This window comes from Protopterus annectens, chromosome 17.part0, assembly GCF_019279795.1.
Source record: "Protopterus annectens isolate FY-2018-M chromosome 17.part0, PAN1.0, whole genome shotgun sequence".
Taxonomy (NCBI): domain Eukaryota; kingdom Metazoa; phylum Chordata; order Ceratodontiformes; family Protopteridae; genus Protopterus; species Protopterus annectens.
The window spans coordinates 36,831,082-36,858,372 of NC_056751.1; the positions used below are offsets into that span (position 1 = coordinate 36,831,082).

General features: G+C 42.5%; 1 protein-coding gene across 1 annotated transcript in view; it reads right to left on the minus strand.

Annotated features, from left to right (window-relative positions):
• The window catches only part of WDFY3 (WD repeat and FYVE domain containing 3), a 5,086,165-nt gene that overhangs the window by 403,559 nt on the left and 4,655,315 nt on the right, over window positions 1-27,291 (minus strand). Inside the window, exon 54 of the mRNA XM_044059488.1 lies at window positions 6,706-6,797. Coding sequence (XP_043915423.1) covers window positions 6,706-6,797 — 92 coding nt within the window. The remainder of the gene's footprint in view (window positions 1-6,705; window positions 6,798-27,291) is intronic.

Consider the following 27,291-nt stretch of genomic DNA (forward strand, 5'->3'; position numbering starts at 1 on the left):
GGTGACCTGAACAGGGCTGTGCACAAGAGATGCCTTCACAATCTGACAGATTTGGAGCGCTTTTGCAAGGAAGAGCGGGCAAATATTGCCAAGTCAAGATATGCCATGCTGATAAGACTCCTACCCAAGAAGACTGAATGCTGTAATTAAATCAAAAGGTGCTTCAACAAAGTATTAGTTTAAGGGTGTGCACACTTATGCAACCCGTTTTTTATTTTTTATATTTTTCTCGTAACATATTTGTCTGTTTTTCAACTGAATTTTACAGGTTAAAGGTCACATTAAAGGTGGGAAAAGTTTTGAAATAATTTATTGTGGTCTCATTTTTTTATATCACAAAATCCTGGCATTTTAACGGGGTGTGTAAACTGTTTATATCCACTTTATACTGTAAACTATACCATTTTGTAGTATTTCTTTTTTGGAAGTTTTAAGTATAGTGTACTTAGTATAATTCTTTTTTCTCTTCTTTGGGGGTTGTTGCATGGCCCAGCTGGACTTTCCTGGTAAAGGAAGCAAGCAAATAAAGAAATAAACAAACACACACCTGAGAAGGGGCTTTCACTTTAACTTTTGAATGTCCTTCAATGCAGAGAGTGGCAGCAAACCATCAGTGCCACCTACTCTTAAGAATCTTCCCAGGTTACCTACCTAGATGTTAAACCTCTCTTTTGCTCACTTCAAACTTATTCCCTTGTTACGGGCACTAAGGTTTCCTTTTTTGTAAACTCCTTTTACTTGCTCCCAATTCACTTTCTACCTGTCCTCTCTAGCTTCAAGCTCCTGCCCCGCCCTTTCTTTTGAACCTACAATTGTTGAACGTGTCTAGCATGTCTATGGTGACCTTGAAAAACTGAATTTATCGGAGCCCCACCTCCACAGACAATTGGGTCCATGGAGCACATGCAGACATGGGACTGCCAAGTCTCTCCAGGAGAGCAAGAGAACCACAAATGAGCTCTTCAACTCTCCACATCACTCCATCAACTTACTCATCCTCTACCTATACAACACCAAAGACATACTCTCACATATCAACAAAATACCTCCAACACAATAGAGTGACTCTCAAAGACCACACACCATACCCCCAGCAAGACCCAAAAACAACAGAGGCCCAACACACAGACACTCAAACAACACACCACCACAAACACCAACACAGTCCATAACCAAACACACACTCAGAGAAAACAGAACACAACAAGCCCTACTCACAAAGCTCCACAGTCAAACACACACCGAAACGGCTTAGTCACAAGAACACACTGAGACACCGCACGGGCACAGTGAGTATCCTAATCAGACAGTAAGCCCCCACTCGCAGAACACAAACACAGAGACCTCAGTCCACAGCACAAAACAGACACACAGTCCCGCCAGACTCCTTTGTAAGAGAGGCTTCTCGATAACGACCTGAGAAGCCAGAATATGACTACATGACTGGAGACATCTCAGGGAGGCTGTGACACCAACCTGCAGCCACAAGTCCTAGTAAAGATGCAGTAATCATTAAGCCACCTCAGATGATGAAGATGATCAGTTGGAAGATGATCAGCTTCTCTGATAGGCTTACTCAATGGTCCTGAGCCTAAGGCATCCAATGACTGTCTCTGCACCATTGGTGACGGGAGGCTACATATTGTGTCTGCATGCTGCGGCTTGCACCTTGAGCAACTCTTCTTACCACCAAAGGCAATGCCTCTGCCAATGCTGGGACAGCCTTAAAAAGGCAAGGCTCATGCAGAAAACCTACCACCCTTGTTACTTCAGGATTGGCAAACTGACAAAGGCTCTGCATAGCAATTTTTAGGAAAAGGCTCAAATTCTAAACCTACCACCTAAGTCTACAAAAGGAAAAAAACTTTAATTAAAGGCTTGAGAGCACCCCAGCACTATCCTGAGAAAAACTTATCACTTGAGGCCCTTCTCCCAGAGGGCCATATTCAAGAAGGAAGTTGACCCTCAGAAAGGAGGTTCCACAAGCATCCACAAGGACACCTCAGCCTCAACACTGCATCATACGCTTCAGGAATCTTGAGACCCCCCAGCAAAGGACCCTCACAAGAAGAAGGAACTCACACCCCACCCTCAAGACACACTAGCCTCAACAAACAAATGAACCAAAACCTCATGGCCTCATAAAACACCAGAGCTCCCAATGCCTACTAGGGACACTATCATAAGCCCAAAATCACCAACCCTAATATAGACTGGAAACACCCACTACCAAAAAACACTTAGCCCACTTACACTCTAACTTCCATCACTCACCCCCAGGACCATCCCTTCATCATCCAAATGGAGCCACTAAAAACAAACTCCGAAAGGAGAAAACTAACTTGTTCTCACATTCACAAAGAAACAAACAACTCTTCATCATCAGAGTCTAAAACCCTCTGGTGAAAATCCATCACACACACCCCCACCTGGAAATAGCTTCACACCCTAAAGTGAAATGAAGTTCTTCCCATCTAAGTCAAAGAATGAGCCGAATAAATTGACCTAAAAAGACACCAAAACTACTACTACCTGAGAAGCGGTACTAACCAACAGGCAATACAGCACCAAAAAGGACTTTGCCATAAGGCAATCCTGTACAAAACAAAGACTCCCTGCACCCCAAGCAACAAACCAGTCTGGTGGAGCCCACAAAAAACTCTTTGTACCAAAAAAGCCAGCCAGTCTGGTACTTCAAAAAGACCAAAAAAATAACTACAGCAAACACATCAAGTAAAGTAAAAAAAGGAATAAAAAAATCAAAAAGACAAAAAAGAAAGAAAAATAAGTAAAAAACTAAGAGACCTTGGAGTAAGCAAATAAAATTTATAGAGAAGATTCAAATAATGCAGAAAAAGAATTCAGAAAGGATTCAAAGACACTGTAAGAGAAACCTGGGAGTAACACCTGATATCACGAAATGGTCAAATACTATGAAAAGAGATGATCCCTAACTACATTCCCAACATGCCCAAGCTACTCCCAAACCCCAACAATCAAAACCCCCCAAAAAGGAGAGATATCTAGAAAAGCCCCGGCCCCCCCCAAACATCTCCTCTCCAACTGTGAACTGCTCTCTCCAAAGCAAAAACACCACAGCCCGGTGGGACCTGATGGTGTCCCATCAGGCTCAATGTATAGGCTTACCTCCAGCCAGGTACCCAGGCAGGTGTTCTGCATATGCTTAAATTACCGCCCCACTGCAGCTGTCCACCGCCTTCTGAAGCACAGCCCAGGGACGCCGATGTTTCCTATCACAATGGACCATGCCAAGCCTTATCTGCAACTCTTTGTGAAGCCACATTAGGGAATTTAGTGGACTTTGGTAAACTCCAGGTTTGGAATTTGCAGACTTTGGATCCATCCCAGTTTGGCAGTCTCAACTTGAAAAAATGTTCACCAAAGCCCTTGTAAAGGGAAAGCATAATCATAGGACTTCTCACGACCAAGCCCGCCCATATAAAATAGCCCCACTGGTATACTACAAAAACTCATCAGCTAAATCAGCAAAACTCATCAGCTTAATGGCTGAACCCTGGTATCAGGACAGAACTCACAGTTGCAGAGAGCTGCAAGTACATGTAGGGTCACTAGCTCATGACAAGTGGTGTACCCACTGGCTCACAAGTGGGCTCCACTCTTCAGGGGCATCTACTTTCCGGCACAAGCAAACACTCAGTCCTGGCCCCACTCAAAGTTTGGCAAACACAGGAGGGTTATGGCTGACAACACATGCAAGATAAGCACACACAGAGCCAAGATTCTGGCCAGAGATGCCAGATAACCCTACTAGTGCCATCTGGCCTAAAGTTGCATGAGCCAAAAAAAATGCATAATAGGTCGAAGCCGGGAAAAACAAGTTTACTACAACAAGGGAACCACACAGGTTCCCAGGGCAAGAAGAAATCAGCTCAGGGACCTGGGGACCCAGGTTGATAGTAGTCTGTCATTCGACACCCATGTAGCTAAAGTAGTTAGACAACCATTCTCACCCACCTTATCATGAAGCTTCTACATTCTAGGAGGTATCGAGGTCATCATCGACTCATGATCTCTAGATACCTGAGATTGATGACAATGCCCCGTGTACCCGACCCGACACGACCTGAGCTGCAGCTGAGACAACCACAAAAGAGTCAAAAAAAAAAAAGGAAAAAACTCAAAAATTCCATGTGTCTATCCTGTCCGACTCTAAGCTTCAGTCAGTCGCCATCAGCGGCTCTAGAGGTGACCTTTGCCTAACATACAAGGCAATGTCAAACCTTCAGAGCCATGTTGATATAAAGTCAATTCCTCAAAAAAACTCGATCCAGAAGAGAGCATCACATGGAAACTTAGACCTCACAGGGCCATTAATAATGCTGGAGGGGGATATGGATAGATTCATCACCCCCCCACTTGTGGAATAAAAGGAATAATATGTGAGGCAGAGCACCTCGCTGGGCTTGTCTCAAGAAGAAATCTTGACCAAATGGGGGGAGATCGTCCAGATTTAGGGATTACCTCAGTGTCTTGTCGACAGAGGCACAGCAAAAAGCATAGGTATAGTTCCCATTAGTTCAGGGGTGGTAAGCCACAAAACTATGGGCTAGGCTTGTAAATGCCCTCGGGCAGATAGCCTAGTATGAACCTATGAACCTATGAACCTATAATACCTTTAGCTGCAGTATCATATTCTTGACTGTGAAAGCATCTGGTAGCTTAAAAAAGCAGAAGTTCAATGACATTCATGATCACTTCAACAAAACCCTAACTATTAACCTCAAAAGGGGCTTTGAGGAAAGCAAAAGAGGAGGTTAATCAGTTGAGTGATCCACAAATGTGCTAACAGAATCTCCAATGTCAGCTCTTCGACAGACAAAAGAAGAATGTTAATCACTGTTGTAAAGTGACCTCATTATTGAGTGATCAGTAACAGAAATTCAGCAGCAAAGAATGATCCCATTGAGTTCAAAGGAAAAGTGCCTTCCAGACCCTAAATCTCCATTCTGGGAAAGGGAGGGAACATGGGTCCTAAACAGACTACACTGCTGCCTCAAATCAGTCACACAGCGAGATAATGATGAATTGGATGTGAATGTATGCCCATATATGGGAAATCCCTACCCTACACTGGGAGAAAGACGCACCTTAGTAGTCACACTTCTGCTACACTAAGGACTGGTAGCAAGACTTACAACCAGAGGAGGGCGAAATATGCTTTTTCTTCAGCTTTTTTTTCTTTTCTTTTGCTGATACCTTGTCAGGAGCTTCTCTTGGAGTATTTCAGTAGTCTTACTAAGATACAAAATTACTTGCTGGTGTGTGTGTGTGTGTGTGTGTGTGTGTGTGTGTGTGTGCGTGTCATGTTCAGGGTTTAGGTAAGCAACATATTCTTCATATCTGGCCTACCTAACATCCATTATCTTACAAACGCAAAAGCCAGGACCAGAAGCAAGGTCCTGATGATGTTTTACATTCCATCTCTACTACAAGAAAAATAGACAAGATGAAGACTTTTCAACAAAACAATCTTGAATAACAAGGAGAAACTTACGCATTATAGACAGTGATGGGAGGAGGATGAAGAGCTTCCGAGGGTCTCCCTGACAACTACGTCATTCAACAGCACAAAAGCAACTTATTCTCAGGAACTGCTTAAGACATCAGGCTGAAGGGCTTCTCTTCTGAGTGATTTCAAAAGAAGTGAAAACTCAATACAGCCCTGAAGAAGATTCTGCTGGCACAGTTCTTTGTACATTCTTCCTTTCCTCTCTTGCCTGTCATGAGCTCATTCGTGTTCCCAACAACCTGTTTGCTCCTCTACTGGTAAAATCTGGCTGTAGGAGCCACTGTGCAGGTAATCATCAGGCTTTTTCCTGCTACAGTCCTAACTCCTCCCTTAGGCAAGGAACCACTGACCTGTGTCAATGAAAGGGCCAGAGTGCCTTCCCCATGTGAGAACCTACTTCCATGCACTCAGCCTCTCCATGCCCACTTCAGCAGATACCTAAGGCCCTATCTGAACTTAAGAGGCAGTCAGGCCTTTGCTTCTCTATGCCAACTGAGCTTACATCCTGCTGCTCCAACTGGGTCCACCTCAGCAGCAATGTGGTCATCCTTCTAACTCTAGCTGAAGATATGATGTTTTCAAAACAATCAAACTATGCAAGATGAATCAATATTTTCTACTTGCATATTAATGTCAGGTGTTGTCAATGAATTCTTCAATGTTTTTTGAGCTCTTCCCCAACCTCTCATTAAACTGACTCTAATTAATCTTTGTAGACAGTGCATCTGTTCGATTCTGTTTGGTTTTAAACACCTGATCTCCATGTCCAACCCATTCATTTTACTTTTTCTGTCAACAAAGCATCTTAGGGTTGTTGCAATGGATTCTTTCCTTTTGAAAGGAAAATGCTTTACAGGCAATGAATTACATCATTCAGGGGACAGGCTACATAACATGTGCCGGTGAGGAACCTGCATCAGTGAAACAAGGGTTTGTCATCTCACTGATTTGGCATATTTTATTACGCACATACATTCATGTAAACATATAAAGCAAAATACTCATCATGTTGCACAGAAATATTTAAGACATCAGGCCTTTCCCCCAAGCTGTTCGCAGTAACTACACATCTGCTGTCAATTAGGGGATGGTGAAGGAGCCTTGCATACGCAGGTCCAGCCATTTCTCTTAATGAAAGAATAAGAAACTGATACCTCTCGGTGCACCCTGATGAACTCTCGAGGATCACCTTTGGCCCACGGTGGCAGAATCACATCTCCCAACTTTGTGCCATTCTGCTTTGAACCTAAAAAAAATATCCAAAAAGATTAGATCATAACTTATGATTCTGCATTTTCATTTATTCATCTACATACTCATTTTTTTTTTTATATGGCCAATACAGTGTCCTAGTCTGCATTTATCTGGTTCAATTGGCTTTCTAGTATTCTGTATAAACACTAAAAATAAAACATATTAAAAGTGCAAAAGACCAAAGTTACCAAAACATATCTGTGTAGTAAATGAGCAGACACTGTATCAGAAAAAGGTATGAATTCTAGAAAAACAAACATAGAAAATGAACTGATCATTAAGCAAAGTGAAGAACAAATTAAACAGTATGAGCACATGAACTAGGCATCAGCAGACGGCTATTTTTTGCATAAAGGTTTCTAAAGGAGCTGATAATTCTGATGACCACAGACACAATTTCACAATAAGCACAACACTATTTCCACCTGTATACATATTGCATATCTATCTACATATGAGTGCATATACACACATGGAGGATAATAAGGAAACCAGTCTGTATGTGCACGTACATAGATCGCTAAGCTTCTTAGCACAAGAGTTCTGGACAGAGTCAAAAATAATTGGGGGGGGGGGATTTCGAACAGATTCTAAATACTGTTCTTATAAACTTAGAAAGTTGACAGAATAACAGATTTTGCATTAGCATCAAATTTCAGAAGGATAGGAGATCTGAAAATCAAATCTGTCATGATTTAGTGACTTCAGTCCTTAATGATTTGCCAGTAAGCTACAAATTGTATGAGGAATAGACCAAAAAGTATGAGGCATAAATATGAAGAATCTGTGAAATTCCAGACAACTGAGAGGTATGCACAACAGAAAGCATGAAGAAAAACAGTTGCCAATGTAATGGCAGTACTAATACATACAGCGTGGACCAAACATACATTATATGCAATGCAATGGGCAGTACAGTAAATGGTGAACATAGTGAACAGCAGATCAGAACATGCAAATGTGTTCCAACCAGTAAGAACATTTTCCTTCATTTTTTTAATACTAAGGCTAACAAGTTCTAGACTTTACTCCTTCCAGTACAGTTTCATCTGCAGCCCTACTTAGACTAAATTAAACTAAAACTTTTTTTATGAAAGTTATGTACTGTCCTTTAGGCAGTGTCATCAACACATCCAACATACAGAAAAAAAAAACAGCTGTGGATAAGTATACATACATTACAGTGCATTATCTGTATTCTGTAGTCACTAAAACAGTAAATAATAAGATTAGGATTTTCATCCCATCTATCCAGATTCTCCTGGCTTGCATATGAACATACAGCATCCTCTTACTTTCTGTGCACACAACTTTATATAGGCCTGCACATGGCTTATATCTACCAAGGTAACACATGTTCTACCAGTCGTCAAGCCATAACTCCGTGCCGATGAAAGTTGGATGCAGTAGACGAATAGATATTCTTCAATAAAATTATAAAAACACAACATTTAAGTGATATCTTATGACATACGGTAATGCATGCATAAATGTCTGCCCAGTATACAAAGAGATGGAGTATGAAGAACAGAAACAGAATAAAACTATAAGGATGAGTACTGAACTTTAATGTAATATGAGATAAAGTTGAGTAACTGTTTTAGTGCAAAATATTCAAATGGACAAAACCCTTGTTACAACAATAATGTTGGTAAGCAAGTGGAGAAAGTGTCTCTGTGCATACTTGAGTCTTTTATCTATTTAACAGTGAGAAAACTGAAATTTTAAAACACAGCACCAGAATGTATGATTAACAAGGCTATGGACAGATTCAATATGGTCCCCCAAATTCCACAAAGACGTCAATTTAGGTAAAGGGGATGGACAGAAGAATACAACATGGATGCAATGTTATGGTAAGTGCCTTTCACATCCAATACTGCTTTTCCCATCTGACTCAACAGATGGGACAGATTCCCCAGCTACTAGCATCCCAGTATGATCTCGTGGAAGGGTATTCCAAAGGATGGTGGAGCCAAAGGATGCACAGGATCAAAATGGCAAGTCCAGCTCATAAAGGGAGACAAAGGTATGAACGGTTAACCAAGTAGCCAAATGTCATTTAAAGGCACTCTGGAAAAGAAAGCTGTAGATGCTGCAACCACTCTGGTAGAATGGGCTTTAGGTTTGTGAGGGACAGATAGAGCTTTCTCTTTGTACGCACATGTAATAAACTGGAAAGTCACCTGGATCGCATAATTTTGATACACTATCTCCTAAGCTGGCTCTTAGAAGAGGAAACAAAAAGTTGATCTGTTTTCTTAAAACCCTTGGTACATTGTAGATAGAATCTCAGTTGACGGTGAACATCCAGCAAATGCAAATTGTATTTTTCTTGATTTGAATTTTTTTTAAATAAGAAATATCTTTATTGAATTATCACTTATGACACAGGCAGCTGTACATTTATATAACTGAAAACAAACCATACTGACATATTTTCAATTGCAAAGATTATACATCACTTACAATCTTCTATACATTCAAATGTCAGTCATCATCACATAGCTCACTCAATTCCTGCCTTCCCTTAAACCCCATTGCTCCTCCAAAACATTATTCTGTATGTACTGTTCCCACAATTCCGATTTCTTTTTGATATAAGTTGCTCCTACTCTTTTCTAAGGATCCCATTTCCAGTTGTTTTATCTCTGTTACTATATTCACTACTTCTAAAATGGTGGGTTTATAATTTGATTTCCCTTTTCTAGTAACCGCTTTTTTTTTTTGGCAGCTACGTAATTAAACTTGGAAAGGCCTTACTATGTCTAGGCAATTCCGATTCTGTACCACTGCTCAAAAAATGTTTTCCTTAGTTATACAATTTGTTCACCTAGCATTTCTGAGACAGTAGTCTGCAGGGAACTTTTAAACTCTGCCAACTCATTACACTCCCAAAAATATCTTCACAATTACCTCTTTCTTCTCAATCACATTTCCAACATTTTAAACCAGAGGAAAAACTCTTTGGAGTTTCCTTGAGGTATAAAAATACCTATGCAAATACTTCCAAGCAAAGATTCTAAATCTCCTAAACTTTGTTGCATATTTGGGAGACCTACATATATCCACCCACTGTTTATGAATTGCTTATCCAATCTCTCTTGCCAATCTTTTCTAATCTCTAATTTTTATTTTATTTATTTATTATTTAACATTTGTTTACCAGGAAACTCTGACTTGGAATGAAGCCAATTTTCAGCAGAGGCCCAGGGAGAAATGCTCCAGACGCATGTCTTTGCAACCTGGGAGAAAACCAGAGCACCCGGAGGAAGCCCACACGAATGCAGGGAGGACATGCAAACTCCACACAGAAGGTGATCCAGCCAAGAATCGATTCAGAGATCCTCTTGCCGTAAGGTGACAACGCTACCGCTACACCACTGCGCCACCCATAATTGATTCTTATAGTTAAGCAATATTTTATATGTCCTACTAATGATCCCTTTTAACAGCAGCTTCTGTTCTAGATTCCATTAAAAACTCTACCAGTGCTGTTCTTCCACTTAGGATCCCCATATTCCTTTCTCTTTGCCTATAGTCTTGATATCAATCCTTGATAGGGAAGGTAATCTGTAGTCTGCAGTCCAAATGAATTCTTGGCCTCTTCCCATTCTATTACCTCTCCCTCTCTATTTGATCCCAATACCTTGGGTTCCATTGACAGTTTTCTCCAGTAAATTCCAGCCCCCTCTTACATATTCTCTGCGGCCCTAACTGCAGTCATTCTGATCAGCAGAATCTCCTTTCCCCATTCCTGTGCTGGCTTATTTCTCAGAATACGTTCTACTACTTTACTACTACTTTACGAATATAATATTCTTTATGGTTGGTGTTATTCTCCTTAAGGATCTGTATCCAAAATCTCAGTATCTCCTTATTTCTTAATCTTCCCCCTCCCCGTTTCATCATCATCCGTTTTCACTTTAAATTATACCTTTCTGCTTGTGCTATGTACAGGAGCCTTAGCTCTTTTTTAATTTCTCCAAAACTTTAGGGTTTCTAATACCATGATGGGAATGGACCCATTCCTAAGTCAAAGTATGATAAAAGTTCATGAAATTAGTATTGTTTCAATCTTTGATGTCAACCAGAAGTGCTCTACACAGCACCTGCAATGTGCCCAGGAATGACGACTCCTTCAATTAGTACAGAATTGCTTCTACTGATAACATACCTAAATATACTTGTAGATTCTTTTTTATAAGACCTGTTGCTCCTACTAATATTGGAACTGTATGGGTATTTGTCTACCACATTGCTCTCATTTCTGATTGCAAATCCTGATATTTTATGACTTTGTGCCTCTCTGTACACAAGACACTGTAGTCACTAAGTGTGGCGATGTCAATGAAAGTACAGTGTACACCTACCATAAATGTAGATGTTCGAGTGTCTTCACTGTTGCAGTCATGACTGTAGGGTTCTCCCCTGCCGGCAGGTAGCCCTCGGTCGGCCAGAATCCCAAAGTCTGGGTGCGGCGTCAGCTGTTCAACCATGCTCCCTGACGTCAGAGTGCCAGGAGTACAAAGCTGACAGCCGACACCATCTTCTCCAGTTTTTCTTGCCCCAGATGTCAGGAGTCCCAAAATGAAAAAGGTCCCATAACCTTTGCAAATACACCTCAGAAGAATGGTGAAAAAAGGAAATACACAAAAGTAAAAATAAGAGGGGACAGGAGGGAGGGAAACCAGACTGCAACAGTGAAGACACTCGAACATCTACATTTATGGTAGGTGTACACAACTGTACTATGTTCATCGTGTTTCACTGTTGCAGTCATGACTGTAGGGTAGAATCCCAAAGCTGAAAGAAAGGGAGGTGGTCATAAAGAAGAAGGGGCGGCTAAAAGGCCCTGCAAGACTGCAGAGGCAAAGCCTGCCCTAGACTTAGAGTAGAGGTAGATTGTAGTGCTTAGAAAAAGTATGCACTGAACTCCAAGTTGCAGCTTCCAAAATGTGTTTGGTAGAAACTCCCCTGAGGAAGGCCGCAGAAGTGGCAGCAGCTCTGATGGAATGAGTCCGTATACTCCCTGGGATTTGCTTTCCATGGTGTGAATAACAAAATCTGATTCCATGAGCAATCCATTTAGAAATGGTCTGTTTTGAAATGGCTTTACCTTGGGAACTTGAAGCATAAGAAACAAACAATTGTTCTGATTTTCTGATGTCCTTGGTTCTGTTCAGGTAAAAACGTAGTTGTCTGTGTACATCCAAGGAATGTAAGATCCTTTTCCCTTTATTTTGAGGAGTAGGGAAAAAGGTTGGCAAGTGGATAGTTTGATTTAAAGCCACTTTGGAAACCACCTTAGGCATGAAGGTAGGATTAGTCCTCAAAGATACCCTGTCTTGATGAAAAATAATATAAGGTTCCACAGCCATAAGAGCTTGTAACTCTGAAACTCTCCTGGCAGAGGTTAGGGCTAACAGGATAGCTGTCTTCCAAGATAAAAACTTGATGTCAGAAGAGGCAGCAGGCTCAAAAGGAGGCAAGTTTAGTTTTTTCCAAAACATAGTTGAGATCCCAAGCAGGAATAGGAAGAGATCTAGGAGGTCTTAAGTTCTTAGCTCCTCTGAGAAACTGTCTCATGAGCTGGTGGGAAAAGATGGGAGGGTCTGTATTATAATGAGCAGAAATAGCAGAGGCATGTATCTTAATGGAAGAGAAAGAGAGACCCTTATGTAAGAGATCTGTCAAGTAAAGTGAAATTAAAGTAATGTTAGGAAGAAGAGGATCAGAATCCTGAGCCTGCATCCAGGAACAAAATCTTTTCCATTTTCCTGCATAAGATTTTCTAGTGCTAGGACGTCTGGCTTCTAAAATGACATCCATAACCTGCTTGGGTAGGAAAGAAGAAATCAAAGGCCCTGGATTAACCAGGCCACCATGCTGAGAGTTCTGACATGAGACTGTAGAACCTGACCCTGATGTTGGGACAGAAGGTTCGGAGACTGAGGTAAAACCCAAGGGGGCTCCAGGCATAGGTTTTTTAGAGTTGGATACCAAAATTGCCGAGGCCAATTTGGAGCCAGCAAGATTATCATCTTGGGCTTGTCCTGTTATATTTTCAATAAAACCCATGGAAGAAGAGGAAGAGGCGGAAAGGCATATCCCGAGAGGTTCCTCCAACTGAAAGACAGAGCATCCACTTTCCAAGCTTCTCTGTGGAAAGTCCTGGTGCAAAAATTCTGTAGTTGATGATTGAGATGGAATGCAAAGAGGTCTATGTGAGGACATCCCCAGACTGCTGTTATCATCCTGAATATTTTGGTGTCCAGCATCCACTCGTGTGGATCGGAAAGGTTTCTGCTCAGACTGTCTGCCAGGAAGTTTTGTTTCCCTGGTAGAAACTGAGCTTGAAGATCCAGATTGCAAGCTAGAGCTGTGTTCCATAGATCCATGGCTAGTCTGCAAAGGGGGTAGGAATGAGATCCCCCTTGCTTGTTTATGTACCACATAACTGTGGTGTTGTCTGTCCGTATTAGTAGTTGTCCTGGTTGTAAAAGATTCCTGAAGGCCAATAGAGCTTTCTGAACGGCTAACATTTCCTTTAAGTTGATATGCAGGTGCTTGTGATCCTTTGTCCAAAGGCCCTGCAGACAACTGCCCTGAAAATGGGCTCCCCAAGCATAATCCGAGGCGTCCGTGGTTAGAATCTGAGTGGCCGGAGGCAGACGGAAGGGTTTCCTTTTGTTTAGAGCACATGCCCTGGACCACCAAAGAAATTCTTTTTGAAGGCAAGGAAGGACGGAGATCAGTATGTCTAAACTGTGGCAATGCTGAGACCATACACTTTTTAGGTACCACTGTATTTTCCTCATGTGTAGTCTTGCATATGGTATGAGAAGGATGCAGGAGGCCATGTAACCCAAAGCCTGCAGGAATTTCCTTGCAGATAGTTGAGTTAAAGTTGTCAAGGTTCTGAAAGTTGAAGCCAGCTGTAATTGTTTTTCGGACGTCAGAAATGCCATCTGGGTTGTGGTGTTTAGAAGTGCACCCAGAAAAGTTATCTGTTGTGATGGTGTCAAATTTGACTTTTTTATGTTTACAGAGAATCCCAGGAACTTGAGGAGGTTCTGTACAAATTCTAGATGCTGGAGTAAGACATCCTTGCTGTCTGCCTGAATTAGACAATTGTCCAGATAAGGGTAAATTTGAATTCCCTTGAGTCTGCAGTAAGCTACTACTGGAGCCAGGCATTTGGTGAAGACCCTGGACGCAGTAGACAATCCAAAGGGCAGCGCAGAAAATAGAAAGTGCCTCGATCCGGCCTTGAACCTGAGGTATTTTCTGCGATCCTGCCTGATGGGAATGTGTAAATATGCCTCCTTTAAATCCAAAGTTACCATCCATGCATCTTTGGACAGCATTGGAAGTAGCTGCTGTACAGTAAGCATCTTGAATTTTGGAATCTCTAGAAAGGTGTTCAAGACCGACAGATCCAGAATGGGTCTCCATGAGTTTTGCTTCCTTGGGACTAGAAAGAGCCTTGAGTAAAAACCTTTTCCCATCTCTGAAAGTGGAACCAGTTCTATGGCATTCATAGCCAAAAGAGCTTCCACCTGGTTTAAGGCCTCCGTCCATTGATGTTTTGGAAGGTCTGGCCATCCGCTTGGCCTTGGCAAGGTATGAAAATGGAATTTGTAACCTCTTAAAACCACATCCAAAACCCACTTGTCTTGGGTTATTTGAGTCCAATTTTGATAAAAAGAGAGTTTTCCTCCGAGAGGGGCTTCCAGGCAAGAAGTTCCTGTAGCCCAACAGAGGGAGTCATTGAGTCTGTTTCCTTTGAGTTTGTGACCTGTCCTCTCCTCCCCTAGGGGTGGAAGCAGTCCACTGTCTTGGTCTATAAGAAGCTTGTGTTTGAGGCCTTCCTCTGGAGCGTCTATATCTACCCCTCTGAGGCCTGTCTGAAGTGGGAAAGGACCAATTTTTAGAAGGCCAATTCCTGCTAAATCTAGGTGGCTGTACTTGTAAGAAATCTTTAACTGTTTGCATGGATTTAGCCTTATCCTCCATCTTTTTAATCACCTCTTCAGCTTTTGATCCAAATAAAACATTATGCTGAACAGGAGCATCCAATAATTTAACCTTTACTTGTTCAGGCAAATTTTGTTCCTTTAGCCATGCATGCCTTCTAATGACTGTGCCAGAGGCCGCAGCCCTACAAGAAGCCTCCAAGGCATCAAATCCACAGTGTAAACCATGCTTCCCAACTTGTTCAGTGGCATGCAATAAGTCATGTAGTTCCTTATCATCTGCACAGGCAGAAATGGAAGTAAGCTTTTGTTTTAAAACTGACGAGAAATTGCTGGTATTTTAGCATATGAAACTGACAGTTTAAAGCCCTAATGGACAAAGTAGCAGAAGTGTACACCTTTTTGCCCCATCTTTCTAAGGATCGAGAATCCTTTTCAGTAGGAATGGGATTTTTGGCAGAAGCGGCCTTAACTCCCTTAGGACCCTGAGAAATGGTTTCAGGGTCAGCAGAATGGTTCTTGTATAAAAACTGATGGGAATCAGGAACCCTGTAATATCTATCAGGCTTAACAGGAGCAGGAGGAAAAGAGTCAGGGGTTAAGTTAGCCTCCGAAAAGGCATCATCCACAATATCCAAAACAGGAGGAATAGCCAGGGGTCTATGTTGGGGAAGAAGAAGAAAATCCCTCAGTCTTTTCTTAGATTCCGAATACTCCTGTCCTTCCCAGTGGAAATGTTCCCTCATTTCATGCAAAGTTTCCCCAAAAGAGAAATCCTCAGGGGGAGAAGCTGAAGGAATGGATTCCTCAGCATCAGAATCCTCATAAGGAGGGAAAAAATATTCCTGATCAGAAGAAGAAACTGAGGAAACAGAAGCCTGATCAGAGGAATCATAATAAACATCCTGCCTTGGCCTTTTATCTGGAGGGGGATGTGAACCCCTAATCATAGTAAGTAAATCCTCCACCATCTTGAGTAACTGTTTCTGTGACTTGGGAGCCGGTTCAGAAGAGGCCTGTGTTGTAGTCTTTGATTTAGAAGGAGCCTTTGCCTTTGCCTTTATTAGAAGCTGAGTAGGCCTGAAAACCCCTTCGGAAGCCGGTACCTGCACAGCGGCTCCGGACCCATCCGAAGGAGCATTGTCCGAAGGTCCTGCAACAGAAATATTTAAAGGCCTGGTTGGCTCCTCATGAGAGTCCGTTTCGGCCGTCGGTTCTTAAATGGCCGACGACAGGGGCTGCAAAAGCGCCTCACTGACAACGGCCGAACCTGAAGCTGGCTCGCCAGCGCTATCATCAGATTTGGACCTCGGAGGCCTGTCTTTATCCTTGCGACGTTTGTGAACTCCGGTAGCTGGAACCGTATCCGACGACATTTTGTAGTTAAAGAGCCTACCAAAGTAATGAAAAGCAAAATCGTAGCTTCACTTAATTGTACGTTGATTGAATCTAGCACAAAACCGACAACTAGCTACGTCGTGGTCAGGGCCTAAGCAAGGAATACAGTAAGAATGAAAATCCTTATGAGGTATTTGCTTCCCACATGAAATACAATTAACTTTTTCTGACATCGGAGTGGAGCAAGAAAAAAGTTTCCCCAACGGGGTACTTAGCTTTGAGTGGAAAAGAAAATCTTCGGACTGAAGTATATCAGAAAAATTCGTCAGGAGTCAGCCGACCGGCACTTGCGAACTGCTATCACCGCACGGCAAGAAAGACTGGAGAAGATGGTGTTGGCTGTCAGCTTTGTACTCCTGGTGCTCTGACGTCAGGGAACATGGTTGAACAGCCGACGCCGGACCCAGACTTTGGGATTCTGGCCGACCGAGGGCTGCCTGCCGGCAGGGAAGAACCCTACAGTCATGACTGCAACAGTGAAACACGATGAACATCAATGATACTTTTGTCTTCTTTTCATAGACCACTATATCTGGTTTTCTATCATCTATCTTTTGAACTGTTGGTAATGGGTGATCCCATGTGATGTATGATAGAGAGTATATAAATTAAAATGCTTCCCCAAAATTATACTGTGTGTACAGTGAAGGAAATGTGCAAGGCCAAACAGCAGTTTATAAAATAATATGGCGTGCGTTGCAAGAACAGTTATTTCTTGTAAATGTTCAACTTCGATATTAATAACATATAGCTGTGGGCCTACTGTAAAGGCATCCTGTTATAGAAAAAAGGAAGATGACTTTCTTTGAGCTTTCAAATGCAGAAATAAATGAAATAAAATGCAGACAGTTCAAGTGACGCAAAGATGACGTGGAGAGACTTTTTGTGAAGTCTTCAGATACAGCAAGGACCAAAGAAGGACATAAAATAATATTTGTCATTTCAACAGAAACTGTCCAGGCTAGAAATAACCAGGGACTTTTCATGACACAGACAGAAACCAGAAGAACAAGTCACAAGGACATTAAAAATAACACTGGTTGAAAAGAGTATATAAACTGAACAGTATGTTTCACTCTTTAGTGATGTTTTTGCACTGAGTGTGCATCAGTCTTTTCAAGTGTCTAGCCATGTTATAATAAAATTAAAATAACTCTGAAAGAATGAACTAATCTGGCAAGAACTTTTACTAATACAAATAAAAAATAACAGATACAGTAGTATGGTGTCTGGTCACTTACAAACATTTCTTTCAATGTAGACTTCATAATTTTCTATGATGTTTTGTGACTCATGCTTCCAGTGTTTTTCAGCCACTTCAATACCATAATGTTTGCACAATCCCCAGTGCAACAGTCTTGCCACATTATTATGCCTTTCAGTATACAGTCCTTCTGCCATTAGTATGTCACAACCACCAAATAACGTGTGCAACTGTTTCCAATTCGGTTTTACAAAACCGACATTTGTCTGTTTCTCCCACGTTACATGGACTTTGTAAACCAACATGTACATAGCCCCCTATCTTGGGCTGCCAATATTAACCTTTCACCTCTTGGTTTGAATTCACCTCTCCTTAACTATTCCTGCATTCGATCCAGATCAACATAAGGTTCTTCTAGAGGTTTTCTATACTTGCAACTATATTTGTGCATCTTCCACATTTCTTGCCTTCTCATCTGATCCTTCACCATATATTACTTCTTTTGTTTTCGGCACATTCAGTTGCTACCTGTTTTTTTTATCTACTTCTGGTTTGATTTCCATTCCTGCTTGATGCCGATATGCTTCTGCTAGACTAAGCAAGGAAGTCATCTTAGAAGTATTCTCCTCATGTTTCAAAACTTTCACCATGTTTGGGTCTTGTGAGGTCAGCAGATATGTGTGCAGTCTCAAGATTGCAAATCTATACATGTAATCAATTTCAATAAGGCCCATACCTCCTTCAGAACAGTATCTTGGCATGCAATAATTTTTATAAATCATTTGGCGAGCATGAAGCATCCTTCTTGTTTTCCTGTCTAATCTATCCAACACATTTTGGGGCCAATCAATCACTCCAAAACTGTACGTTAGGACAGGAAGAGCAAATTGGTTTATAGCTTGAATTTTGTTCCTAGATGTCGACGCTGTTTTCAGGATTAATTTACATTTTCTAAAATATTCCTTACTAAGTTTTATGTGTATTTGTTCATGTTTTATTGTTGATCCTTCATCAGTTCCCAGATATTTATACCCTTGCTCAAGTTCTTTTATATCACATTCTTGTCCCAAATTGATGTTTTCTTGTTGTTGCAGTTTTCCTTCTTTGAAGGCGGTTTTTGCACATTTATCAAGACCAAATGACATTCTTATATTATCTGAAAACAGTTTGACAACTTGCAGTTGTGCTTTCAGTTTCTCATCTGATGAGCTATACAGTTTTAAATCATCGACAAAGAGAAGATGAGAGGTCTTTACACTGTTTTCTAGGAGCCAAATTATAGAGGTTCAGGTGCCTAGGCAGCACAACACTCCCCTGTGAGACAGCTGGATGTGGACACATGGCAGGTTGGCAGTTTAGCTGCAGTGACAAATGCCTGCGGACAATTTCCTGTGGGAATAGAGAAACCCCCTGCACCCTAACCAAAGGTGGCAGATACAAACCCCCACAGTGATACACTCTGCACCCCTGCCAGAAGCCGCCATGTGCGACTGTCAGTTGAACATGTGGCTGTCAGAGTATGCTAAGTGGGCATGAAAGTGTTAATGTGAAACCTGTGTGCTGTGGGCGAAGCCTTTATTAACACAATATGTAAAGTGATGTGTGTAATGCTTGGTGCGTACTAAACCCAAATATAGTCACAACTTGTAGAAATGTGCCATAGCACGTAGGAAATCCTGCACATCACTGTAGTCACACTTATGTTGCAAGATGTGCTTTAGGAGACGCTCCCTTCCTACGCGGTGTCACAGGCATCCACCTCAAAAGTGACTCCCGTCTGGTATCTGTCAGGTTCTGTTCCTGTTGCAAAACAGACAGAAGGTTGGACAGCTGCACTATAGGGCGTCCAAGTAACACCTTCAGCCGACGATGCCATCCCTCCACCTGGTTATTAGTCTGCGAGAAGTCCAAGTCAGAGACATCACACACATTCCAAAACTTCAAAGGGTAGGAAGATGGCAGACGTTGCTGTGCTGAGCAGCAGGATGCATACTTCCGTGGTCTGCCTCGCACATAATGATGGTCCAGAAATACACCTATAGGCTTAGCAGAGTAAGGTACGGTAGCCACAATGTCCATAAATGCGGTGATAACATCGTCCACTGGTAGGAATGTCAACGCAATCAGCTTGCAGACGGCAATTGAGAAAGCAGTGTCCGTACCATAGAGGACCACAAGGTGGTGATGCTGGATCTGGCACCAAATGATCTGTGCAAAATGGAATAGGCATCCCTTCAGAATACTCTTAGGGAATGTCTTATGGTTGGCATGGATCGCTGCCAAAATCAGTCATAATATACTGTGGAGCCAAAGTGCATCCCTGGTCTGTGGCCATACCCTTCAGTATCTCTCATATATTGTTGTATGCAGACTCTGACTTCCGTGTCATGAGACAGTACATCAGGGGACAATCCTTGCTGAGGTGGGGGTGCCAATACATCAATGTAACGTATACAGCTGATGGCATATATCGGCAGTGTCGGAAAGGTGCCATCCCCAAGAATGATGTCAGACCTGCACAGATCTGTCATATTCTGTGATGTAGTTAGTAGAACCAAGGAATCAGTCCCATCCATATCAGACCTTCTTACGGAGGATAAAGCTGCCACTACGGAGTGGATACTGGCTGACATCGATATCTACAAGTGTTACTGGAGATGTGGACATGGATGCCCATGCCCTCTGCCGTACCCTGGTTATGCTGCGACGCAGGGTGGCACGGCAAGGCACCTCTTGTAGTACATTGTCGTCCGCTGTGCCTAGGATACACTGCATTACCAGGCTTAGCAGGTCATTGCCGGTTACCACCCTCTGCCGCAATTCTGCTCGCAGTGTAGCCACTTGGGCTGTTGTTGCATCTGGGCCGTGCTGGTGTGGCAGTGATTTCAGCAGTTCTTCCCCCTCATCCTGGTGAACAGTGATGGCACGACCTCTGCAGGCCTTTACTCTCCGCTCGATACATGCCTAGTACCGTTTAGGCAGTTCTTCACGCTCTAAATGGTAGAGGTATCCCTCCACTACCACCACTGGTTTGCCCCGTTGGCTGGGCACTGTGCTGCATCTGTTGCCAAGCTGACCAGGGCTATACAGGTACATAGATTCCATCACGGTAACGCCGCTTGTTGATGGCCTCTCGGTATCCATCACATCCAGTGTAGCAGGGAACAGGATGCAGACATGACTCAGGTACAAGTCACTATCTGACGTTGGGTTTGTTGCTGGACACAACCCTGTGTTGCAGCCTCTGAAGTAGCTCTGTCTGCCACAGTGGTCCTGTGCAGCTGTCTACACACCACCTTACTCTGACTGCCTGGTCTGCTAGGGTTTCTCTATGTGCAGTTCACGCAGCCGTGGGGTTGACGAGTGATTGTAGTCTGGTAGAAGTCTACACAGCTTGCATGCAACACAGGCTCTACATGTACTGCACAGGTCCCCTTTAACTCCCAGCTGTTGCTGTTGGCCAATCAGGGTGTGGGGCCCAGTCTCAGTTTCAGTGACAGAGGTTACATAGGGAGGTATCCCTGTGTTGCACCCTTGTCTGCCTACATGGGCCTGCATAGTTGTGCACCCCAGCTGCAGCGACCACTGGATGGGTTTGGCGGCCCCCATAATACAAGCATGCTGCTGTGGACTGGGAGGTGAGTTGCTACCCCTGCATGTGAGTGTTCCCTTGTACAGTGTTTCTTTCCTCCCATCTGCCACTGCACTAGGGGGGTTCTGACAGGACAGTGTCTGTTGCAGGCATGCCTCAACACCTGTTTGGGTTGGTCATGCAGTAAAGCCATTACCAACAGTGGTACACACAAGGGCACTGTGTACTTCTTGCTGTGACAAGCTTAGTCGGTTGATAGACTAACATGTATTGCATTAGCATGTACTTTCTGAGGGATATGAAGTCTGAAACTCAAATGTCTGTCTCTTTTTTTCTACCTCCGGTCTGCTGTTCCACTACATTGCCAGATGGCCACAAGTATATAGAATACGGGCTACACATATTCTGCACAGCTCAGGCCTGTCTGTGCCGTTCTGTACTGTTAGGGGGTACTGGCAGGATGCTTGTGGTGTTGTGCTTTCAGTTCCTTAACTGATGAGCTATACAGTTTTAAATCATCAGGAAAGAGAAGATGAGAAGTCATTAGACTGTTGTTTTCTAGGAGCCAAATTGTAGCCATGGCCTAAGCTGTTAAGTAAACAGCTTAATGGCAAGGCAGAATAGCAACGGTGACAGAGCCACCCTGGAATATCCCCTTTGAATTTTTATCCCTGGGATAATAATCTGTCCTTTATCATGGCTTAATTGCAAAGTGGTCTGCCATTGTTTCATGGTTACTGTAATGTAGTCAATCAGTGTAGGGCATATCTTATACATTTTTAATCATTCTTTTATCCATGAATGTGGGATACTATCACATGCTTTTTTTGTAGTCAATCTATGCCATACTTAGATTCTTCCCCTTTTTACAGTTCTCCACTATAACTTTAACAACAAATGATCCTTTTGTTCCATATGACTTTCTTTACTTATTGCCATTTTGTTCTACTGCCATAATTGAGTTTTCTTCTAAATGACTATAAACTCTGTCACAGTCAATTCTCGTGTATAGTTTATACGTCATCGGAAGGCAAGTTATTGGTCTATAATTTTTAGGGTAGCTTGCAGATTCACTCAAGTAAGAGCATTGTTTTGCCTGTTAACCAATGAGGTGTCCGTTTGGGGTGCGCATATAAATAGTTCTTACTCATGGCTAAATCCTCATGCAAAGATGTTTATACTTTTAATCAAAAGTTAGGTACTGCATCTGGGCCTGGGTTTTTCCAGTTAGAGGCTTTTCTTAAATTTGTTTCAATCTCTCTGGCTGTTATTTCATTCCATTTCATATCCTGTACCTTTAAACTTCTTATTCTTTCTTTTACTTCTTCTATCCATTTTGCATCTTTGTTATGTTCCACAGGATCTTCATAGACACTTCTCTAAAATGTATCTACTTCCTCTTTTTTGGGGGGATCTTTCAATTCCTTTTACCAGTCTACAAAAAAGTCTTACAGAGCCTTAGCTGCGTAAGCTATGAAATGTCCCTTCAAATCAGGTAATCCCAAACCACCTTGTTCTATTGGAAGGATCAACTTATCCTATTTGACTCTTGCCCTCTTTCCTTCTCATATAAAATCCTTCAACTCTTCATTAATTGCAATCTGCAACTTCTCCTATGGTTGATAAAAATATTTCTGACCTGTGAATAAAATTAAAGGGACTAAAATATTTTCACTGCTTGTATCTTGCTACCCATAGTCATAAAACAGAGCTTTCAATTTCAGTTTTTGTATTATCTATTTAGTCTCTTCCCACATATCCTTAGCTGCCCTAACATAATCCTTTTAATGCATATTCCTATGTACCTCATTTTATCATGTCCCCATAAATATGTGTATTGTGGATCCAATTCATGTGGGGATACAGAGTTTACAGCTACTGCCTTTGTTTTATCTTCATTCATTTTGTATACCAAAAAGACTCGAAAAGTACAGTTTTGTACCTACCATAAATGTAGATGTTCGAGTGTATACACTGCTGCAGTCATTACACTTGGGTAGTCATTACACTTGGGTTATCCTGCCATCAGACAGTTCCCCAGTCGGCCTGAGTTACAAAGTCTTGGTCTGGCGTCGGTTGCTGTCGCCTCCTCCCTGACTTCAGTGTGACAGGGGTATATAAGATGCAGCCGACGCCATTTTCTTCAGTTTTTCTTGCCCCAGATGTCAGGTGCCTCTATATAGGTAGGCAATTCCGATTGCTAATAAAACATACATAAGAAAAGTAAAAAACAACTTACAGCTACCAGCAAATACTCCCCATAGGTAGTAAGGGTAGAAGACTTAGGTACATACCAGCCAGTAAGAGGGGAAGGAGGGAGGGTAACCTGGACTGCAGCAGTGTATACACTCGAACATCTACATTTATGGTAGGTACAAAACTGTACTATGTTCATTGTGTTACACTGCTGCAGTCATTACACTTGGGTAGAATCCCAAAGCTGAGGTAGGGTGGCTGGTTCTATAAGGCATTAGGGGTGGCTATAAGGCCCTGCAGCACTGCAGTGGCAAAGCCAGCTCTGGATTTAGAGTATAGAGACAGATGGGAATGCTTGATGAAGGTATGTACAGAACTCCAACTTGTTGCTTCCAAAATATCCTTGGTAGGTACTCCCCTGAGGTAGGCAGTTGAAGTGGCTGCTGCCCTGGTGGAGTGAGATCTAATGCTGCTAGGTACAGGTTTTCCATGGTATGTGTAGCAGAAAACATATACAATGTCCTATCCATTTTGAAATAATCTGTTTTGAAATGGCTTTTGCCTGTGCTCCTGCAGCATATGCTACCAATAATTGCTCAGATTTTCTGAAAGCTTTGGTTTTGTCCAAGTAGAAGCATAACTGCCTGTGAATGTCCAAAGAGTGCAGTAGTATCTCCCCTTTATTCTGTGGTTTAGGATAAAAAGTTGTCAGGTGAATAGTTTGGTTTAGAGCCACACTGGATACCACCTTTGGCATAAACGTAGGGTTAGTTCTTAAAGACACCCTGTCCTGGTAGAAAATGAGGAAAGGTTCTACTGCCATTAGTGCCTGTAATTCTGAAACTCTTCGTGGTGATGTTATTGCCAGGAGCAGAGCAGTTTTCCAAGAGATATATTTTAATTATGCTGTGTTAGCTGGCTCAAAAGGAGGTAAAGTTAGTTTTTCCAAAACAAAGTTGAGGTCCCAAGTTGGAGTAGGTGCTCTACGGGGCAGTCTTATGTTTTTAGCCCCTCTGAGGTACTGTTTTAACAGAGGATTAGAGAAAAATTGGTGGATCCATGTTGTAATGAGCAGAGATGGCAGAGGCGTGGATCTTAATGGATGAGAAGGAGAGGCCTTTGTCCAGCATCTCAGTTAAGTATTGTAGTATCTGGGGAATGTTTGGGACAAGAGGGTCAAGGCTGTGAGCTTGGTTTCAGGCACAGAATCTCTTCCATTTATCCAAATAGGCTTTCCTGGTACTAGGCCTTCTGGCCTCCAGAATGACATCCATAACAGCTTTGGAGAGAGGCATTGCTTGCTTGACTAAGGAATCTTCCATGCAGCTAGATTTAAGGTCTTTAGCTGGCTGTGTAGTATTTGATTGTTGTGCTGAGTCAGCAGATGTGGGATTTGAGGCAAAATCCAGGGTGGTTCTTGTGCTAAGCTCCTTAAGACTGGGTACCAGTGCTGGCGTGGCCAGTCTGGTGCAATCAGGATCATCTTTGGCTCTTCTTGCCTGGCTTTTATGAGTACCTTTGGCAGGAGAGGTAGTGGTGGGAAAGCGTATACTTGTAGGTTCTCCCAGCTGAATGAGAGGGCATCCACTTTCCATGCTTGTGGATGGTAACTCCTTGTGCAGAATTTTTGTAGCTGGCAGTTTATTGGGGATGCAAACAGATCTATGTCCGGGCTCCACCATTTCTGTGTTATCATTCTGAATATTTGTGGATTCAATTCCTATTCGTGGGGATCCATGATGTTTCGGTTAAGTCGTCTGCCAGTGTGTTTTTCTCCCCTGGCAGGAACTGTGCTTGCAGATGAACTTGAAGGTTTATACCTGTGTTCCACAAGGTCATGGCTTGTCTGCATAGGGGGTAGGAGTGAGTGCCCCCTTGCTTGTTTATGTACCACATAACTGTAGTGTTGTCTGTTTTTATCAGTAGTTGTCCTGGCTGCAGCAGGTCCTTGAAAGCTTTAAGGGCATTTTGTACAGCTAGCATCTCTTTTTGATTGATGTGAAGATGCCTTTGTTCTGAGGGCCACGTGCCCTGAATACATTTGCCTGCCATGTGTGCTCCCCAAGCGTAATCCGATGCATCTGTTGTCAGTGTTTGCCTGGCTGTGGGTTGTGTAAAAGGCTGTCCTTTGTTGAGGTGACAAGCTTGAGCCCACCACTGAAACTCCTGTTGAAGGCAAGGGATTAGTGGTATAACTGTTTCCAAACTTTGACAGTGTTGAGACCATACATTCTTTAGGTACCATTGTAGTTTCCTCATATGCAGTTTGGCATATGGAATTAGTAGTATGCAGGATGCCATGTAACCCAAGGCCTGCAGAATTTTTCTTGCAGGGAGTTGGGTCTTTGTTGCCATCAACTGAAAGGATTGAGTCAGTTGTCCTTGCTTGTCTGGCGTGAGATAAGCCATCTGGCTGTTGCGTTCAAGCTGGCACCCAGGGAATATAATCTCTTGTGAGGGCACTAGTTTTGATTTCTTTTCATTTACTGTGTACCCCAGGTAACTTAGTAACTTTTTTACAAACGCCAGATGCTTTAGAAGAATGTCCTTGCTCTCTGCTTGAATCAGGCAGTTGTCCAGGTACGGATAAATCTGAATTCCTTTCTGTCTGCAAAATGCAATTACTGGTGCCAGGCACTTTGTGAAGACCCTGGGCGTAGTAGATAAGCCAAAGGGCAGTGCAGAGAATTGGTACTGCATTGAACCAGCTATGAATCTGAGGTATCTTCTGCAGTTTTGTCTGATAGGGACATGCAGGTATGCCTCCTTGAGGTCCAAAGTCACAAGCCAAGCTTTCTTGCCCAGCATGGGAAGAAGCTGCTGTAATGTCAACATTTTGAATTTTGGAACATCCAGGTAAGTGTTTAGAGATGAAAGATCCAGAATGGGCCTCCAGGATTTGTCCTTTCTGGGTACCAGAAAGAGTCTTGAGTAAAATCCTTGTCCTTGCTCCTGTGATGGTACCTTTTGAATAGCTCTCATATCCACGAGTACTGTAATTTGTTTTTGAGCCTCTGCCCATTGATTTGGTGGCAGATTTGGCATTCCTTTTAACCTTGGCAGAGTGTGAAAGTGGAACCTGTAACCTTGAAATACAATGTTGAGAACCCATTTGTCTTTGGTGATCATTTGACAGTTGTGGTAGAAGAGTGCCAGTTTTCCTCCCAAGGGGGCTGCCAAGAGGGATTTGTTTGGCAGCTGTAGTGGGAAGTCATTGGAGCTGCTTTTTATATGGTTGGGGCCTGTCTTCCTCTTCTTTCTGGCCTGATGCAACCCATTGTCGAGGCCTATAAGGACCTTGTGTGTGACCTCTACCTCTTGGACGTCTGTATCTTCCCCTTTGAGGTCTGTCTGTAATTGGAAAGGACCATTTCTTAGGTGGCCAGTTTCTGCTAAATCTAGGAGGCTGAACCTGTAAGAAATCCTTCACCGTTTGGATAGATTTTGCCTTATCCTCCATTTTATTTAATACCTCTTCTGCCTTAACTCCAAATAACACATCCTGCTGCACAGGTGCGTCCAATAATTTTGCTTTAACATGATCTGATAATGTATGTTCTTTTAACCAAGCATGTCTTCTAATGACAGAGCCTGTAACTGCTGCTCTGCAGGAGGCCTCTAGAGAATCAAAACCACATTGCAAAGTATGCTTTCCCACTTGTTCAGTTGCATGCAATAAATCCTGCATTTCTTTAAAATTAGGAGGATCTGATTCTGGAAGCATTTTCTGTTTTAACTGAGACAGTAAAAATTGCTGATATTTTAGCATGTGAAACTGGCAATTTAAGGCTCTCATTGCTAAAGTTGCAGACGTATATACTTTCTTTCCCCATCTGTCTAATGCTCTGGAATCTCTATCTGAGGGAACTGGTTTCTTGGTTGATGAGGCCAACTCCTTTGGGTCCCTGAGAAATAGTTTCAGGGTCATCTACAGGGCTTTTATACAGAAATTTATGTGAGTCAGGGACTCTGTAGTATCTGTCAGGTTTAACAGGGGCTGGAGGTAAGGAATCAGGATTTAAGCTGGATTCAGTATACACATCATCCACAATATCTAACACTGGTGGAATAGCAAGGGGTCTGTGTTGAGGTAATAAAAGAAAGTTTCTGAGCCTTT